Here is a 21,139-nt window from a genome sequence, read left to right on the forward strand (position 1 = left end):
AATATTTAGTTTGGTTTGGAGTATGAAAAGGAAATTTTATTATGGTTCATGTAATTTTTATTGATGCTATAAGCATGAGGAAGGAGCTATCTAAGTGTCTATGTACACGAGAATTAAATTACATTTTTGGTGTCTAAGTGCACTTAAGGTGTTTCTAACACCGAGGGATAGGATTTGAGGTGCTTTATGTGCTTAAGGTGTTATTCAACACCGAGGTAGTTTAAAAAGATTCAACAATTAATTTATGTGGTCACTAATTATATACAAGAATTAAATTGGTACGTTTGATTGCTTGAATGAATTATAATGTTTGATTGTGTTATGGTTTGGTAGTCATCACCAAGTCTAATAATATGTAAATAACGTAAACTGAAAGAGATTACACACCAAAACTCTCGAAACGTATATACCTTGAGTATGAACATATGGGGGGAGTTATGCGACTTAATATTTGACCATAACTTCTACGGGGAGTACAGGACGCTGTATTTTCCTTTTTATTATGCGTAGGAATTCCGCCACTTACGAGTGGTTTATATTATGCTTGCACGATTAGCTCCTGTGTTAGTACCCCTTTATTGGGGCAGGTAGGGGGAAACTTGTTTGATGCGTAATCAGAATTAATTGAACATTGGTATTTGTCTAGTTAGGTGTTGAGTGTCTTGTATGCTTGTAAACAGGTGCAACATGGTAAGTTGTGTGTTGATAAGATGAAAGCATGTTAGTGTGTTTTTATTAAGCTTATGTACTCAACATTGCTGATTGTGTGTTTGTATGTTTGTTTGGTCTTGTCTTTACCTTGGCCCTACGATGACCCATTTCTAATAGCGAGTAGTGGAGACAAGTAGAGAGAAACTTTCCAGGTGATGAAGCATTTTCGTGATGGGCATGAGTGAAGAGCGAATTATGCTTAGTTTTCATAGGGATATGATGTGTTTTATTTGCTTTGAATATTATTTATTTTATTTTTCTCATGAGACTAACGTAAAGGTTTTCAGTATTATTTGGTTTTAAGGGCCTACAATGGTTCTAAGTTGTAGGTTGACTTCGTTTGACTATACTTTTGTTTGGTTTGACTTTTTAAAACCGACTTGTTTTGAATGGTTTTAAAGATACTCTTCCGCTGTGTGTCTTTGATATTTGTCTTAGCCGTGTTCACGGTGGCGGTAATGTCTTAGATATTCCTATTTCGTATTTTAAAAAGGGCAAAACAGGTATTTTAAACGAAAGGGATTTTTACGGTGCTACAAAGTGGTATCAGAGCCAGGTTGAGATTTTTATTACCACTAAAGCCAAAAACGTGTTTTAAAGTATTTTGTTTTAAACTTGGCCTAGTGCTTATTTATTTAAGTTATTTTAAAAGAGGGTTATTTTCACTTATTTTAAATTTTGGAAACCGGAAAATTTTATTTATTTAATTTTTTTAGAAAATCCAAAATTTTCTTTATTTTAAAAAAAATCCGAATTTTTTTTTTAAATGGACATCTGATTTTTTTTTTTTTATTACTTTGGGTGTCTGAATTTTTTTTTTAATGGCCGAATATTTTGGTCTTTTTTGGGCTTATTTTTGAAAATTAATTTTTTTTATAAAAAAAGGTCAAAAATATTTTTAGTTTGTTCATTTTGTAGGAAAGCAAGGATTGAGGTAAGTATTATGTGTTAAAAGCTTTTAAAAGCATGTTGGTGAGCTTGGGTAGGAAAGAATTTGGGCATATAAGTTAGAAATAATTATGTTCTTGTATGCATTAAAATTTTAGGTTGTGATGTTTGATCATGTGAATTGATTGAAAGCATATGATTATATGATTAGAATAAGAGAAATTGTTTGATTGAACATTGAACTTAATTCATGCAAGAACTGTATTGTTTTTATTTTCTTTGGGAAGGGGATTCTTTTCTAAACCTTTTCCTTTTCAGGATGCCAATTCTTCCTAGCAAACTTTTCCAAATTGGTACTCTAATTAAGAAGACTATGAACATCCGTTTGACTATGTCAACAAAATTCAATTATATTGTTCCCACATGAGCAATGTCTTAGGAGACAAGCACTATGATCTTCCTTATCGTGTTTCTTCTATGATTATTCACTTTCTTCTAGATGAACCCCCATATCTTGCTGTCAAAAGCAAAATTCTCTGATTTCTATTTACCAGGGGACATCCCAAACTACTCTAAATATAAAAATTTCTATGGACAATGGTACCCTGACTACAAATTCTTGATTTCTTATCTTGTTAAAGTTGAGAAAGATTATTGCCAGCACTTACATATTCCATATCCCAGTTATTACTATGAAAATCCGGTAGGGAATAATTCCCTTTCCACGAGTCATTCAGGAAGTTCTTCTCCCACTCAGGGTAATCAAACGGGGATAGGTGGAGAGCAAGGAGAAGGAGAGATGATGGATGAGAGTAACCATGCTGTTGATAGTTCCATTATAGAAATTCCAAATCCAAATCCACCTCCTACTCCAATTATAATTGATATTTCATCTGATGATGAGGAAGATGAAGAGTTTGTCCAAGTAGAGCAAGAACCAGAGTCACCTGAACCAATGGAGGAAGAGGATGATTTTAAATTCGATCCTTGAAGCTACAAACAATCTACTAACAAGGAGGATAATGTTCGAACGGGCTATATTTTTGTAGTTTCATTTCTTTTAGGATTCTTATATTCGTTTCCGCATTTTAATTATCTTAGTTTTAGTAAAGCAATAAGTGCCATGTTCATAGTGAGTTAGTAAACTTATGTAGTTGCATAAGTTATTTAAACTCATTTTATTTCAGTATTCTATTCATTTTCTTACTCAGCAATATATTTCATTCATTTCCTTGTCAATTAACTCATTTTATTGACAAATCATTCATTTTGTTCCCAAACCATTTATTTCGTATCACTACTTCAATAAGCCATTTCTTACTCAAAAATATTCCAATGATTTATTTCTAAACTCTAGGAATCAATGGGAATTATTTTTATTTATGAATGTAATGCTTTATTAAATGTGTGCTTGGTTTGCAATCAATATTTGGTTGACAAAGCTGCAAATTTTGGGAATTTTAACCCCAATTTGTTAGCTTAAAATTTAATGTGTTTATGTCAAGGGTGTGAGTAGTTGGATGAGAGTCTAACTTGAGAGCTAACCAAGACCATATTTAATAAAGACCCCTTTGTTTTAATTCAGACGAAGAAAGATGGCAGGAGGGAGTGGTAACAACAATGATGGAGGAGAACTAAGTGAAGTTGTGAGGCAGTTGGCAGTTGTTGCCCAACAGTTGGCAAGGAACTCAACTAATAATGTAGATGCTTAGGGAGAGCTGTTTAAGAAGGTGGCGCAGAGCAAGCCACCGACCTATAAAGGAGAGCCTGATCCAACTATGCTGGAAAACTGGTTAAGGGAGTTTGATAAACTGTTGGGGGCAGTAGAGTGTCCAAGAACTCGAAATTAGGTTGTGATGCCTATTACCTTAGGGGTGAAGCTGACCTTTGGTGGCAGCAAAATGAAACTACCATTAAGGCATTACCTGGATTTGAATGGACTATGTTTCAGGAGAAGGTTAAGGACAAGTTTTACCCTAGCTTCTTACAGAAATAAAAAGCTGAGGAATTTTCTAACCTTGCGATGGGGAATATGTCAGTCACTGAATACTACACCAAGTTTATTGAGCTGTCACGATTTGCTAAGGAGTTAGTTTTTATAGCAAAGTCTAAGGCTAGGAAGTTTGAGAGTGGTCTGACTACTGATTAGCAGTTAAAGCTGTGTGGTCAAGTATTTGAAACCTTGGATGAAGTGTATGGGAGAGCTACACATCTTTATGCATTGCAGCTGAAGAGAAGGAAAGAGCTAGCTGAGATAGAAGGGAAAGAAAAGAGAAAAGAGGTGGGACAAAATTCTGGAAACCCGCAAGGTAACCAGAACAACTTTAAGAAGCAAAAGTACCACCATAACAACAACAACTTTAGCAACAATAATAATTTCCAAAGTAACAATCGTCATGGAAGATAAAACTTTAATGGAGCTAAGAACTCTAACCAGGGATTTAATAAGGATGGAAGGCATTTTTTTGCAAAAGATGCAAGAATAACCACCCTGGTAGGGATTGTGATGGAAATTCGGTTACTTGTCGTGCTTGCAACAAGTTTAGACACAGGGAGTATGAATGTTTCTCTAAGGATCCCAATCGAAAAAAAACAGGGCAATAATCAAGGAGGGGCTCAGAGAAACTTTCAGGGAAGGAACAACTATTCTGGGAACAAGGGGGCACAACAGAATGCGGCAAAAACCAACAATAATAATAAAAACAACCAACAAATTGGTGGAGCTGTAGGAAAGTTGAATGTTATGAGTAAGCATGAGGCTGATTCCACGAAAGATGTCATCACTGGTACCTTTTCTATAAAATCTATTCTTGTTAAAGTCTTGTTTGATTCTGGTACAACTTTTTCTTTTATTTCAAAGGCCACTGTTTTAAAATTATCAAACTGTTTGAAAACTGTAGATGAGGTAGATTTTCCTATAGTTATTCCTACGGATGGGTAGTAAAGTATAACAAGATCTTTAAAGATGTACCTTTAGAAATCGAAGGAAAAGTGTTTTTGTCGGATCTCATTGAGTTTGGGTTGAGTGACTTTGATGTCATTCTGGGAATGGATTGGTTGAGCAAGTACAGCGCAGAGATTAGTTGTCAATCGCCGAAAGTAAAAATGAGTACAGCCGATAATGAGTCGGTGACATATTGGATACATGGTGAAACCAAGTGCCCAAAGATCATATATGTGTTAAAATTGGCAAAGTATATTAAGAAGGGGCATCCATTGTATTTTTGTAGTGTAAGGAATATGGAGCATGAGGAGACAACTAAGCCTGAGGGTATAGAAGTAGTGAATGAGTTTCTAGATGTGTTTCCAGAAGAGATTCCTGGAATGCCACCCAAAAGGGAAATTGATTTCATAATAGAGCTAGTTCCAGGAACAACACCAATTTCCAAGGCACCATATCGAATGGCACCTGCAGAGATGAGTGAGTTAAAGGAGCAATTGCATGATTTGTTAGAAAAGGGGTATATAAGACCAAGTGCATCGCCTTGGGGAGCGCCAATGTTATTTATGAAGAAGAAAGATGAAAGTATGAGGTTATGTATTGACTATAGGGAGTTAAATAAGGTCACCATAAAGAACAAGTACCCATTACCAAGGATTGATGACCTATTTGACCAGTTGAGAGGCGTAACTTTGTTTTTTATGATTGATCTAAGGTCTGGATACCATCAACTTAGGATTGCAGATGAAGATATTCCCAAGACTACATTTAGAACAAGGTATGGACATTATGAGTTCACAGTAATGCCTTTTGGATTGACGAATGCTCCAGCAATTATATGGACTTGATGAATAGGATATTTCATCCATTTATGGACAAGTTTGTGGTAGTGTTTATAGATGATATACTGGTGTATTCGAAGAGTAAAGAAGAACATGTAGAACATCTGAGGGCAATTCTGCAAACACTAAGGGAAAACAAGCTTTACGCAGCATTTCTGGGCCATTTTGTGTCCAAAAATGGGGTAGAAGTAGATCCAGCAAAGATAGAAGCAGTGAAAGGTTGGCCTAAGCCAAAAACAGTGTCTGACGTTAGGAGTTTCTTAGGTTTAGCAGGGTATTATAGGCGTTTTATGAAAGATTTTTTGAATATTGCTAAACCTATGACCTCTCTAATGAAGAAGGACAAGAATTTTGAGTGGGATGACAGATGTGCGGAAGCATTCCAACTCTTGAAACAAAAGCTAATCATAGCGCCAGTGCTTACACTGCCAGATGATAGTGGTATTTATGGTAATGTATACAGTGACGCATTTAAGAATGGTCTAGGGTGTACTTATGCAAAATGGGAAAGTGATTGCATATGCATCAAGACAATTGAAGAATCATGAAGTAAATTACCCTACTCATGACTTAGAATTAGCTGCAATCATTTTTGCGCTAAAGATTTGGAGGCACTACTTGTATGGAGTGAAATGTAGGATTTATACAGACCATAAAAGCTTAAAATACATTTTCACTCAGAGGGATTTAAACTCACGCCAAAGGAGATGGTTAGAATATACGACTGATTATGACTTAGACATACAATATCATAAAGGGAAAACAAATGTTGTTGCAGACGCTTTAAGTCGTAAAACCAGTCATGGACTGAATACTTTGATAGTGGCTGATGAGTTATGTAGAGAAATGAGGAAAATGAATCTAGAAGTGGTATAATGGGGAGTGCCAGCAGGCATACTTGCGAATCTAAGTATTCAACCAACAATATTTGATGAGATAAGGGAAAATCAAGCAGGAGATGTAAAGTTGGATAGGATTCGTGAGAAAATAAAGCAAGGAAAATCCATGGATTTTAAAATTCATGAAGATGGGAGTTTAAGGTACAAAGGTCGTTGGTGTGTACCACAAAAATGTGAGGAGGTAAATAGAAATTTGATGGAAGAGGGTCACAATACACCATACTCAATACACCCAGGAGGGGACAAGCTATATAAAGACTTGAAAAAGATGTATTGATGGCCCAGAATGAAGAATGAATTTGTAGAATTTGTGGCAAAGTGTCTACCTTGTCAAAAAGTGAATATAGAACACAAAAGATCGCAAGGAACTGTGAAATCATTGGAAATTCCTGGATGGAAATGGGATTGTATTTCAATGGACTTTGTGACTTGCCTCCCAAACTCAAAGAATGGAAATGACACCATTTGGGTAGTGGTGGATAGACTTACAAAATCTGCAGTGTTTATACCAATGAAGGAGACCTGGAAGATGGAACAACTTGCAAAAGCTTACATAAAAAATGTTGTGAGGTTACATGGAGTTCCAAAGGATATTGTGTCTGACAGAGATTCTAGGTTTCTTTCAAAATTTTGGAATAGTGTGCAGGAAAACTTTGGTACAACACTTAAGATGAGTACATCATTTCACCCTGCCACAGATGGGCAAACTGAGAGAACCATTCATGAAGACATGTTGAGGGCTTGTGTTATAGATTTCCAAGTGGGATGGAAAGATAGTTTGGACTTAATTGAATTTTCTTATAATAATAGCTACCATGCAAGCATTGGCATGGCTCCATTTGAGGCATCATATGGAAGAAAATGTCATAGTTCAATTTGTTGGAACGACATAAGTGAAACAATGATTTTAGGGCCTCAAATGAGCGAGGATACAGTTAAACAAGTAAAGGAGGTTCAAGCTAAGATTCAAGAGGCGCAAGATCGCCAAAAGAGCTACGTGGATTTGAAGCGTAGAGAGGAGTAATTTGAGGTCAGTGACAAAGTATTGTTAAAGGTGTCACCAATGAAAGGTGTAATGATATTTGCAAAGGATAGGCAAAGTAGCTTATAGGCTAGCCTTACCTATGGAGCTAAGTAAAGTGCATGATGTATTTCATGTATTACAGTTAAGAAGGTATATCCCTGATAAGTCACATGTACTACAACCTGAAACCATTCAGTTAGACCAAAGCTTAACATATGAGGAAAAACCTGTCAAGATCCTTGATAATAAAGTGCGTAGTACACACAATAAGGAAGTTAAGATTGTTAAAGTGTTATGGTCTAACCAAGAGTATGAGGAAGCGACTTGGAAAGCCGAGGATGATCTGAAAAAGAAGTATCCCGAGTTGTTTGAGATATTTTGAGTTACGGGGACGAAACTCGTGCTCTTTAAGGGGGGTAGAATGCGGTAGAATTTCGCGCTCTTTCCCTATATTTTTAGTTATTTTTGTGCTTTTTGTACATTTTTAACGGTTATTTTGAGTAACTTTGATTTCAAAGAGATGTTAAAGGCAAACGTATGAAAAAAGAGTATAGCAATATTACACAAAGTGAGGAAAAAAAGTTTGAATTTCGTTGCCCAAGTTTCGGGACGAAACTTCTTTTAAGGGGGGTAGACTATAATACCCCATATTTTTATACGTATTTTAATTTAAATAAGTATTTCTTAAAGTATTTAAATAATTCAAATGAATTATTTATGGTGTTTTCATTAATTTAAAAAGAATTATTTTAATTAAAAGTTTATTTTCAATCATTAATAATCTTGAAAATATTTTATTTCATGATTTGGAAATATTGGGGCATATTATTTTATAAAAAGATAATTTTTAAAGTAAATGAATATTAAAGAAAGTCAAAATACTAGTTTGACTAAGAAATGGATCATTAAGGGCAGTAAAGGAATTTTAAGTAGGAGGGATATTGAGAGAGGGTATAAATACCCATCATATGCCTAAGGTGGAGTGCACCCATAGGTAAACTCTCTCTCTCTCCTCTTATTTTCTTTTCCCCTTAATTTTTCCCCTTCCCCTTATTTTTATGTAATTTTGTTTCAATCACCACCCACACACACCACCACACACCGGCCGGCCACCACCACACGCCATCACCACCAGCACATGCCAGCAGCGGCGGCCACTAGGCTGTCGCGCAACAGCCGCCTAGCCATGGTGGTTCGTGCGCACAATTCAAAAAAAAATTATTTTTCTTTTTGATTTTAATTCAATCTACCCTAAATCTAATTATAGTTTTTGGGTTTCGTGATGATTTTAGGATGTTTAATGATAAGTATTTTGTATATAAATTTTCAGATTTGGTTTTGAATTAAAAAGCCCCAAATTAAAAACCCTAGGTTTCTAAATTAATGTATATTGATAGCATTTGATTGTAGGTGATTTAAATTATTGAAATAAGTGTTTTTAAACATAATTACAGCAATTTTTCATGGTTTAATAAAGCTGGAATTTTTATATAAAGGCTATAATTAGGTTTCTTGAAATGATTTTTAATTACCCATTAATTGGGAATAAAAGTAAGGGTTTTAAATAAAATTTCAGCTTATTTTAGAGAGTTTATGAGTGATTTAAAGAGTGTATATATTGCTTGAAATTTGTGTGGAAGAGGTATTAATACTTCTTTGTAATTTAGGTTTGTAGGAGACTTTCAAGTGAGTGATTTATTTAGTCGTGGCGATTTTGAGATCATATTCAAGGTACGTTCACGTACTTGGTGATTACTTGAATATGTAGAAGCATGCTAGTAGGCTTTGTTTAATTAATTCCAAATTAAATAGTATCATGATAGGTGATGATTGGAATTTGTTGATTGGATTGATGTTGGTGAGCGATTTGTGATGTATGAATTATTTATGATGAGTTGGTGTTTGGAATTAATTGTAATGGCATGTTGTCTATGAACCACACTTTTATTATTGGCATGTTAGAGAGCATGTTTAATTAAACTAAATGTTTAATTTGGTTTGGAGTATGAAAAGGACATTTTATTATGGTACATGTAACTTTTATTGATGCTATAAGCATGAGGAAGGAGCTATTTAAGTGTCTATGTACACCAGGATTAAATTATATTTTTGGTGCCTAAGTGCACTTAAGGTGTTTCTAACACCGAAGGATAGGATTTAAGGTGCTTTATGCACTTAAGGTGTTATTTAACACCGAGGTAGTTTAAAAAGGATTCAACATTTAATTTATGTGGTCACTAATTATACAAGAATTAAATTGGTACGTTTGATTGCTTGAATGAATTATAATGTTCGATTCTGTTATGGTTTGAGAGTCATCACCAAGTCTAATCATATGTAAATAACGTAAACTGAAAGAGATTACACACCAAAACTCTCGGAACGTATATACCCTGAGTTTGAACATATGGGGGGAGTTATGCGACTTAATATTTGACCATAACTTCTACGGGGAGTATAGGACGCTGTATTTTCCTTTTTATTATGCGTAGGAATTCCGCCACTTATGAGTGGTTTATTTTATACAGGCACGGTTAGCTCCCGTGTTAGTACCCCTTTATTGGGGTAGGTTAGGGGGAAACTCGTTCGATGCGTAATCAGAAATAATTGAACATTGGTATTTGTCTAGTTAGTTTTTGAGTGTCTTGTATGCTTGTAAACAGGTGCAACATGGTAAGTTGTGTGTTGATAAGATGAAAGCATGTTAGTGTGATTTTATTACGCTTATGTACTCAACATTGCTGATTGTGTGTTTGTATGTTTGTTTGGCCTTGTCTTTACTTTGGCCCTACGACGACCCATTTCTAATGGCGAGTAGTGGGGACAAGTAGAGAGAAGCTTTTCAGGTGATGAAGCATTTTCGTGATGGGCATGAGTGAAGAGCAAATCATGCTTAGTTTCCCTAGGGATATGATGTATTTTATTTGCTTTGAATATTATTTATTTTATTTTGCTCATGAGACTAACGTAAAGGTTTTCAGTATTATTTGGTTTTAAGAGCCTACAATGTAGGGTGAAACAAATTTGGTTTAAAACCAAACCGAACCGAATTAGGAATATGATTCGGTTTTTTTCTTAAGTGGTTCGGTTTCGGTTTGTAAAACCAAGAAAGCGAAATTATGTGGTTCGGTTTCGGTTTTTGGAAATGAAAAACCGAAAAACCCAAATCGAACCGAATTCTTGGCCATACTATATAAAGCAAAAAAAAAAAAACCCTAATCCATTACCACTGTCTCTCCTCTTCTCAACCTCTTACTCTTTCTCTCTCCTCTAATCCTCTTCTTCGGTCTTTCCCTCTCCTCTAATCCTCTTCTTCTGATCTTCTCTACTCCATTCTTTCTCTATCTCCTCTTTGATTTCTTCTCCACTTTCACTCTCCTCTTCGACAAATCGACCAACAAGGCAACAATACTTAGGCAAATCGCAAACGACCAAGGACCACCACCAGTATTTACATTCTAATGGTTTTTCTTGTCAAATTCAACCATGAAAACACTAGATCTAGAGTTTTCATGGTCGAATTTGACCTTTAAAACCCAAATTTGAGGTTTTAAGGTAATTTCTTCATCTGGGTTCATGGTGGTGGGATGGGTGTTGGAGGCGTGTATGCGGTGGTGATGTTGGGTGTAGGCGATGGGTTTAGGGGGGTGTAGGTGATGGTGGGTGGGATGCAGATGGTCAGATGATTGTAAATCATACTAAATTCTCTATATTTTACTTTTTAGAAATTCGAATTGATAATCTTTGTAATTTAGAAATATTTCCATCCATTTGTAATATTTGGATGCGCAATTGGTTTATGTGACCTAACCTTACTATGTTATAAGTACGTTAGTTTTGAATAATCTGTTTTTCGCTTTTGTGATCTATGCATATCAATGTTATAAGAAAAATTAACTCATAGCTAGCAAATGAAAACAATTTATTACCTTGTCATGGATCAACACTTGTCCATGGCAAGTAAACCAAATCAGTATTTCAACAAAAAACCTGAAAATTGTCTCAACAAAACTCGGAAATAAGTCATAAATCATCATAAAATAATCAGAAATTAAAACTATGAAGCTTTCTCTAGCCATTAGAACACTTCTCATGCGCCTTCGAGTTCCATTTCTATGCTAGCATCACTTCTTTGAAGTTTCTGCACAACATAAATAGTGCTAGCACTGCAACTTGGTATCACATACCTAAGTGAAAGTTAAAATGTTTATAACAAGTTACTTGAGGTTGATGCTCCATTATTCTTAAGGTAGTCAAGGCATTTCCGGCAATTGCGCTTCCAATGCTCTTTTTTCTTGCAGTAAAAGCATTCACTTTCACCAGCAGGCTTGGGCTTCTCAAGAGTCTTGGCAACTTTCTTGCCCTTACCCTTGACATTTTCCCCTTTCTTCTTGAACCCCTTCCCTTTCTGTACCATAAGACAGAAAGGGATTTGCTTAACGTCCTTAGAGATTTGCTTCTCTGCACTAACCAGCATAGCATGCAACTCATTCAATGTCTTCTCAGCATCAGACATGTTAAAAAGTTCATGATAAACGAATTGAAGGAATTTGGAAGTGAGTGGAGAATGATATCAATAGTCTCTTAGCTATATGGGTGCCCCAATTTTTCCATATTATGAATAAGGCCAATCATTTTGAAAACATGATCATGAACTGTTGCACCCTTCTCCATCTTACAATCCAGAATCTCTCAATGGAGCTCGTACCTCTTAACCCGTGCATGTTTCTTAAACAAGGCTTTGAGTTCTTTCATGATGGTGTATGCATCATGGTCTTCAAAAAGCTTTTGAAGGCTAGGCTCCATAGTTGCCAACATCAATCAAGTGATTGGTACATCTTTCTCAAGAGCATCCTTATGCCTACGCTTTTGAGCCTCAGTAGCGTTTTATGGCAATGGAGGCAATGGGGTTTCAATAACATCCTCTCTACCTTCAGTTTTTAGAACAAGTCTCAACATTCTTTCCCAGTTGGAAAATTTTTCTCCTGTCAACCTATCCTTCTCAAGGAATGGTCAAAGATTGAAAATAGAACTATTGTCATTGTTACGGCTACCCATGTATGACACAATAAGGCAAAGTTCAATAATTATGTTTAATAAAATTAAAGTACCATAAACGAATTAAATTGGTTACTTTAAAACACTTTATTCAATATTAAATGACCCCATTTGAGTTAAGTGATTCCAAGATCCTTTATTTATGTAATAATTAACTGGACTTTGGCCCTACTATGCATCAACCATTACATTTTCAAGGTGAGTAAACACTTTACTGATTACAACTCTTGTAATTCTTGGTTGAATAATTAACCATCACATATTTAATTATTACTCTTTGCTTCAAGGTTCTAAACGCTTTAGGTAACCTTGTTGAGCATAACCAATTAAAATTGTAAAACTTGATTTACCCCAAGTTACCTAAGATATAAAAATGACACCCAACTTTGGCATGACCTATCATTAATTATCGAAGCGTTGTTGGGGTTTTAATTGGAAAAGCAATCTCAATATTTTCCGGAGCCTAGATTTATTATGTTATGATTAATATAGTGAACTCTAGCGCATCATCAACAACATAAATAAAGCCTAGCATGCATAATTGTAATCCCCCATATTTTAGAGTAAGTTATAGTATATTTCTTTATTATTTAAATAAATATTTTATTTCGTTTTCATTAAATAAATTATTTTATGTAAAACTTAATTAAACTCTATTAAAATTAATAGGCACTACTTTAATTTAAATTTCCCTCCCTATGGACCAACTTACTTTGTCTATAACGTGGGTACCCCAATTTTGAATAAAGAAATCTTAAACTCCCATTTAAGCCCAATCTACAAATTGCTACTCCCACTTAAGTTTGGAAACCAAGCCAACATGCACATTTAAAAACCCCCAGAAACCCTTAAATTCTTCCCCCTCTTTCACGTCAATTTCATCTCACTGCTTCCCCCGCTTTCTTGCTTTTCACGATCAAGCAAAAAAAACGCTGCCATACCTGCTGCCGCTGCTCAACCACCACCGCCCGCTGCTGCCTGTCCAGACCACCACCAGCCATGCCCGCTGCCGGTTTTGCCTCTCTTCTCCCTTCCTCCTTCCTCCCCTGTTTCTCCTTCTTCCTTATTATTATTAAAGATTGTTATCTTAATTTATATTGTTAGTTTTAATTACTTTAATCATGTTTAAATTCTTTAAAAGCATGAGAAATTATCAAGTTTATAAATTATGATATGTAGTTTAAATTTTCAGATTACATAATTTGTGAAATTAGGGCTTTAAACTTAATTATTTGGGGATTTTAGGGCTAAATTCATATTAGGGGATTGGACTAACCCTATGTTGATTACATTAGCATATAATTTTTATTGTTAGTATTAAAATTAATTTTCAGATTTGAATTATGTTTATTTTAGGGTTTAAGTTGTGAAATTTGAAGGTTTGATTGAGTTTTTATGAAACTAATTGAGTTCTAATTATATATTTCAAGTTTAGATTGTTGTATTCATACATTCTATTACTAATTAAATTTCAAGATTTTTAGTCATAGTTTTAAATCATGGTTTTACGATGGGTTTTTAGGCTTTTAACATACTAACCTTCTACATAATGATTATTTCAAATAGATATGAGGTTGTTTTATAATCTTAAACTAAGATTTCAAATTATATTCCTTACTTTGGAGTTGCTGGAATTTCATGTTATAAGCTATATTTTCATGATTTTAAAATATAAACTTATAGTTGAACTATTAAATTATTAACTTTGACTGTTGTGAATAATTTAAAGGCATTATTTCAATGGTTTAAGGGGTTTTAAAGTAGTTTGGTATTGCTATAAATTATATTGCTTGGGTATTGATTGAATTATTGTTGTTTGGTTTAGGAGAAGACTTTGTAGAGGGCGATTTCTAGTTCCTAAAGTGGCCAACCAACTCGTTTACTCAAGGTACATACAAGGATACGAAAAACCTTGATTATAGGAGCATGTTTAAGGACTTGGAAAATTTAGAATCATGTTAGGAAACTTGTGGATTGGTTGAAATTGTATGGTAATGAGTTTGATTGATAATTAATGTGATGATTGATTTTGATTCATGTATGAGAAATGCGTATTGATTTATCTTGTAAGTATTATTTATGCATTAACTTGCAAGATGAGCTAAGAGGCAAAGGTACATAAATATCTGGAATGATTTATCTTATTACTCGTTCGTGTTTATGAAATGGAATGAGTAAAGGGAGAATTAAAGTATTATAAGACGAGTTAGAGGATTTGAGGTGCCTTATGCACTTAAGGTGTTTATACACCGAGGTAGTTAAAGGATTCAATAATAAAATTTCTTATCACTAATAAATCAAGAATTGAATTGGAAATTTGAATTGCTTGAATGATTAGTGTTTGATTGGTCGCATTTTTTTGCATTTGAGTCATCACCAAGTTTAAGCTTGTAAATCATGTAAAGTGCAAGATGGATGAGCAATAAAACTCTAGATCTGTGCACATCTAGAGTAATGACAAACAGGGGTTGGTGTACACGGGGTATTAGCCGTGCACATTTCTAGAGGTCGTCTGATCTACAAGTCTCTTGTTTTCAAATACTTTTTAAAACTATAAGGAGCTAGATGAGATCTCATACTAGCTATGGCAACGGAGTCGCGCCCGTCTACCTTTGGATGTTTATTGATGTTTCCGAAAGGAGGCATGGGGTATTTCTTTTATTGATGTTTCGAGTTGGAGCATGGGGAGACAACCTTGTCTATTTCTTAATCCAATGAAGAAAAAAAAATGACATGAAATAATCAAAGCTAATTAGAGAAGTCTTAATAATATTAACAGTTGAGTCATGTGCTTAAGTCAATTATTAAATTGTTGTGTGTTGATTTTAATTAGTAGGGTGTTAGGAATTCTTTGTTATCCTTCGTAGCTTGTATGTACTCAGTGTTGCTGATTGCGTGCTTTTGTATGTCTTTTCTTGATCATGGTCTTTGCCTTTCAATGACCCTGTAATGATCCAATTTTTACACTTGCAATATTGGGGAGCAGATTAATCACAGGTGTTTACATAGTCTGGACTTGCATCAAGGCGGTGGGATTTTCAATGGAGTGTTGGTTATTGTTCATAGTTTATTTCATTTCATAAGATTGAATTTATTTCAACTCAGTTTATTTACTAATTTTGTTGGGTTTTGAATAAGGGCCTTAATGGTTCTAGCTTGTAAGACTTAATTTGGTTTTATTCATTGGTTTGAAACTTATTTATAACTAAGTTGACTTTTCCGTTGTTAAAATTTGAATTAGCCTTAACGTTTGAACATGTGGCGGTAGCATGTCAGTAATTCTCTTGGATTTTATTAAAGGTATTTACAGGTTTAAAGAGAGAATTATTGGGGTGTTACAATAATCTACTAATGCATAAAATAAAACATGACATAGTATGACCCCTTAGTCTTAAGAAAACTAAACTTGAAATGCTCCCCCTTGAACTTTCATGGATCTCCATCTAGCTTGCTCCTTTGGGCCTTCACTTCATGAGCTTCTTTGGACTAAACTATTAAAATAACTAATCTATTCGTTGTAAATAAAAAGTTACAAAAATACTTAACGGTACGCAGACCGTATTTAGATTACAAAAATACATCACGATGCGCAGATCGTATTTAGAATCTATGGGTCATACTAGTCTATATATAGAAACATAATATCATATATATTATATAAAAGTGTCATATAATAAACCTCTCAACATGTTTTCCTAAACTAAAATATCGAATATTCTTAATTAAGGCAACGCAATTCCTAAAATATTTTTAAATTCGTAATTAGATAATATAATATATTGTTCATTGTCATCTATAAAATATCATATATTTTAAATTTGATATGAGATAGAATCAAATATTATTTTAATATGGAAAGATAAATCATATTCATTTTACATGATTATCCTAACAAATTTAGGAGATTTTATCCTAATTACTACCCAATCAAATAATTTTAAAATCGATTATTTTCAAACTAATAATGATGATCACATTATTTAAATCAATTATTATCCTTTTGGAATATGCTCAAAATATCCTAACAAATTGTTTGGGGGTTTTCTATGTGTCCTTCGGGAGAGTTACAATTTCCTAGCAGACTTCCTTCTTACGCCTGTACCTGCACCTAGCAGACTTCCTTCTTACGCCTGTACCTGCACAAGTAACGGAGACTCCGGATGGGGGGTGGGAGTTTCGCCTCCGAAGATTAAGTTAGTATCTTTTCGAAGTGGAATAAGAACAGTAAAAGCTTCTCGGTTCGAGAGCGTTTCAGTAGGTTTGGGCTTTGTTTGGTTTTTTTTTGTGGTTGCAATTAATGTATGTGTGTCATAAATGAGGTCTACCCTTACTATTTATAGTAAGGGAGAACTGTACCTCAATTAGGGTATAAGGGACACGTGTCTGCAAAGGAATTGGGCCTTTGCAGACCGCTGAAAGATTGACACGTGTCAAGCCTTTATTGGGCCACGTGTCTTAGGGTATTTTCACCCTAAACATCTGCCCCTCACAGGTGAGATGTGGCAAACTCACGTGTCATCTGTGATAGACGTAGGGTGCATGGGGTAAGTGACGGTTCGTCTGCTTCCCCCCTCTTTTTCTTCTTTTTTTTTTTTTTTTTTTTTTTTTTTTGAATTTCAAATTTTCGTGCAGAAGGTGACTGTTCGCCTTCTTCCTCTTTCTATAAGTAGGGTGGCTACCTCTTTCCTCCGCACTTTTTATTTTCAAAAATTTCCTGAGAAGCTCTGATACCGGCTGCTTCTTTCAAGACTTTCGAGCATCCGGTTTTCGCAAGAACTTGACATCTGCCTTCCGGCTGAGTGCGGATTTAGTAAGGTACCGTCTGCTTTCTCCCTCTTTGCCCCTAGATTAAGGACCTCACTCAGCATTTTGCCGCCTGGGTATATTTTGTCCAAAATTTCTGAATTACCCCTACCTCATCCGTCATTTTGCCGCATGGGGCTGGCTTGGGACAAGTCCAAAAATCCCCCTCATCCGGCGTTTTGCCGTCTGGAATGTTTAATACACTCCCATCCGGCATTGTGCCGCATGGGACCCCTTTGGGCCAACTTTGTTTTTATTCAGACTAGTCACAAGTAACCCCATCCGGTATTCTGACGCCTGATTATGCGTACACGCTCTAACTCGAATTTCCTTTTTTTGCAGGTAAAGCTAAAAGAATGGTGCCTCCTGAAAAGACACTTGCCTTCTCAGCTATTGAGCTGAGAAAGAAGCAAATCGAAGAGAAGAAGGCGGCACTGGCCGCCAAGAATGGAGTAAAACCTCTTCCATTTCTTACCGGATGACATATGATCTGCCTTTGTTTCTAACTGATTGCTTTGTTTTGACTATTTTCAGGGTGGAACCCAAGGCATGCCAAAATCACTAGCAAGCATGCACAAAAGACCGGCTGGTGTGATACCCCAGCCGGCTTCAAAAGCTCCAAGGCTGCCGGGTCCACCTTTGGCAGCTAGTCCCGCAAAGAGGACGTCTGACCCTGCCAGGCCAACCACTGCAGGGAAGAGCCTGCAGCTAACGCCGAGTGCTTCGGCGGGCCAGACCCGGATGGGATCTGGCTCAGATGCGGCTGGGGGGATGGCACCCCACAGCCTGTACAAGGTAAAACCTCTGCCTTTGACCCCCCCTGGCCGCTTGGGCATATGAGAGTCAAAACTCAAGTAAGCCAGTCTGGGGGCTCCTCTGGCAGCCGCATGAATATAGGCGGCGCCTATGCCCAGTATCTGACAGATAACCCTTCCTTTGCAGATGACTCTACCAGCCGGCCCGACTACAACCAATACGCCAAGAGAATGGTCAAGACTCTGACCCGTTCTGAAAAGGAGGCGGTGCCGGCTGTACACCAGGTTAACCTGGATCGCATCAACTCTCTTCTTGCTGAGGTAAATAACCCGAATGCCCTATGCTTGTCTCAAGCTCTGCTTTTGCCAGATGAGTAGTAATTATCATCATTAGTTCTAACTCCTTTTCCGGTTGGTACCATAGGTGATGCTGAGAGTGGACGGGCTCCGAGTCCCCTTGCGTAAAAAGCAAGAGGAGGTAAGAGACGCTCAGAAGCGTGCCCTTGACCTAATTGACGTTAGTCAATTTCACACTATTAAATATGATTTGGCAACTAAAGAGAGAGAGTTGCAACAGGAGGAATTACTGAAAGAGGCTGTGCTGGCTGGGGATGAGGCCAAAAAGAAAGTTGATGAACTTGAGCTTAAGGTCAAGGACCTCCAGGCTGATCTCAGAGCTCTGGAAGGAGCTGACAAGGAAAATGCCAACCTCCGCCAGAAGAACAGCGAGCTGACTGTCCAACTCACTAATATTCAGGCGGCCCACAAAAAGGAGCTGAACGAGGAACTCAGCCGCCTGATTACAGAGAATGAAGCCGACTGCGAGGAGCGCATGAAGCTGGCTTGGGGCCTCATCCATCCGGACTCTGACTTTGACTATTTCAACCTCCGTTACTTGTATGCTTCTGAAGTTTATGAAGCTCGAGTACTCGGCACTCCTGCCCCTCCTCCTTTCGACGAGTGGGCTGAGAAGGGGTTAGGGTCAGAGCCGGATGGGGTGCCAATGGGAAACCAGCCGGAGCAGCTGCAGGAGCAGACGGCTGAGACTCAGGTTGGGCAAGCTCAAGGGTTGGAGCAGCCTCAGCAACAAGAGCAACAGCAAGATTGATATTTTCTTTCTTTTTTTACCGGCCTGCGTGCCGTGTATTTTCGATGTATCTTTCCCGGACAGGGGTCCGGCTAACATTTCAATTAATCTATTAACCGACACAGTCGGGTTTTCTATCTATTATTTGCAATTTTTTTTTATATGCATTTTTACAAGTATTTCAGCCGTTCTATATATGCCGGATGAAGAAGAGATACCACAATATGCCCCTGAAATGGCTACCTGTTTACCCCAACAGTAGACAGGCAGTCGTTTCATGGGAGCCGGATGGGGAGTCAGTGACTGACCTAACCTTGCCCCGTCTGGTAGAATTATATATAGGAAGGGATGTAAAACCGTTTAGGTGGTTACGGTGGCTCATTAGGAATTTCATTTTTCCGGATGGACCTCTTTTGGGTCCTTGCCGGATGAATGCTAGATGCAAAGGATCATTTCTAACGGCTGCAAAATTGTTTGACAAATGCCGTTGAGTTATTAGATCGCTAGAACAATGTTCCACCCAGAAGGGAGCTGTTCTCTTCAGTGATTCACCCGGATGGACCTCTTTTGGGTCCTTGCCGGATGAATCCCAGATGCAAAGGATCATTTCTAACGGCTGCAAATCGTTTTAGACAAACGCCGTTTGAGTTATGGGATCGCTAGAACAATGTTCCACCCAGAAGGGAGCTGTTCTCTTCAGTGATTCACCCGGATGGGTGTCACCGGATGACTGCTCTTTTTGGAGCAGTGGTTTTAACAAGTGTTCTTCCGTCTGTGTTCTTGCACTAGACAGGTGCAAATACAATTGTATGAATGGAAATTATATGCTTTCACATTTCAATCCTTAGAAGTAGTACTTTTTCAAGTTATCTACATTCCAGGTACGAGGCAGCCGCATTCCGTCTGGGGTTTCCAGGCGGTATGTGCCGTTTCTAACTTCTTCAAAAATCCGGTAGGGTCCCTCCCAGTTTGGGGGGGTTAGTTTCCCTTGTTCGTATGCCCTACCGGTTGCTTCAAGCTTCCGTAATACAAATCTCCAACTTTGAGGGGGCGTTTAAGCACCTTTTTGTTGTAGGCCCTCGTCATTCGAAGGCGGTAGATTTCATGACGCAAGGCGGCGTTGCCCCTTCTTTCTGGAAGAGTATCCAGAGACAGGCGCATGGCTTCCCAATTTGCCTCTTCATCATACAACATGATTCGAAGTGTTGGCTCATATAATTCAATGGGAAGCACCGCCTCTGTGCCATATGCCATAAGGAATGGAGTTTCACCGGTTGACCCCTTCTCAGTAGTTCTGATGGACCAAAGAACGTGAGTTAACTCTTCTGCCCAAAGCCCGCCTGCCTTCTCGATCTTTTTCTTTATGCCGCCTGAGATGAGCTTGTTGAAAGCTTCAACTTGACCGTTTGCTTGCGGACGGCCAACGAATGCAAAGTAGTGGGAAATCCCTTGATCTTGCAACCAAGTCTTCAGGACAGGCGTGTCGAACTGGGGGCCATTGTCAAAGACCATTGACATTGGTACACCGAACCGGGTGATGACATTTCTCCAAATGAAGGAGATGACATCCTTAGTTTTGATGCCCTTTACCGCCTCGGCCTCAACCCACTTGGTGAAGTAATCAACAGCCACTAAAATGTATCTTCTGCCGCCTGGGGCAGGAGTGTATGGCCCCAAAATATCCATGCCCCATTTTGCAAATGGAATTGGGCTGTGAATAGCTGTCATATCAGTTGCCGGCTGCCTTATCAGCCGGCCGAACCTCTGGCACTTGTCGCATCTTTTCACCAGATCTAATGCATCCGCCTCTAGTGTAGGCCAAAAGTATCCTTGCCGCCGGGTTCTTTTGGCGAGGGTCCTCCCGCCAATGTGAGATCCACAGAAGTCGGCGTGGAGATCTTCCAGTATTTCCTTGCCCCGTTCTGGGGTAACACACTTGAATAGCGGCTGCAAGTAACCCTTCCAAAACAGTTCACCCTTGTGCATTGCGAAGCTTAATGCTCGTCTTTTAAGAGCAGCTGCTTCGGATGAGGTTTCCGGTAGAGTGCCGTCTTCCAAGTAATTCCGGATGGGGTCCATCCATGTGGAGCTTCGATCTAGAAATCCAATGGGGTCATGTTCAATGCTTTTC

At 37.5% G+C, this 21,139-nt stretch overlaps 2 protein-coding genes across 2 annotated transcripts; one reads left to right on the forward strand and one right to left on the reverse strand.

The window, feature by feature from the left end:
* The first annotated feature begins 5,411 nt into the window (after positions 1-5,411).
* LOC110697460 (uncharacterized mitochondrial protein AtMg00860-like) lies at positions 5,412-5,930 on the forward strand. Its single transcript, XM_021874827.1, has one exon. The coding sequence runs from the start codon at positions 5,412-5,414 to the stop codon at positions 5,928-5,930; it is 519 nt and encodes a 172-aa protein (XP_021730519.1).
* Positions 5,931-11,512: 5,582 nt separating this feature from the next.
* LOC110697462 lies at positions 11,513-11,821 on the reverse strand. The gene has a single exon (XM_021874828.1). The coding sequence runs from the start codon at positions 11,819-11,821 to the stop codon at positions 11,513-11,515; it is 309 nt and encodes a 102-aa protein (XP_021730520.1).
* Positions 11,822-21,139: the final 9,318 nt, after the last annotated feature.

This window comes from Chenopodium quinoa, unplaced genomic scaffold (assembly GCF_001683475.1).
Source record: "Chenopodium quinoa cultivar QQ74 unplaced genomic scaffold, ASM168347v1, whole genome shotgun sequence".
Lineage (NCBI taxonomy): Eukaryota > Viridiplantae > Streptophyta > Magnoliopsida > Caryophyllales > Amaranthaceae > Chenopodium > Chenopodium quinoa.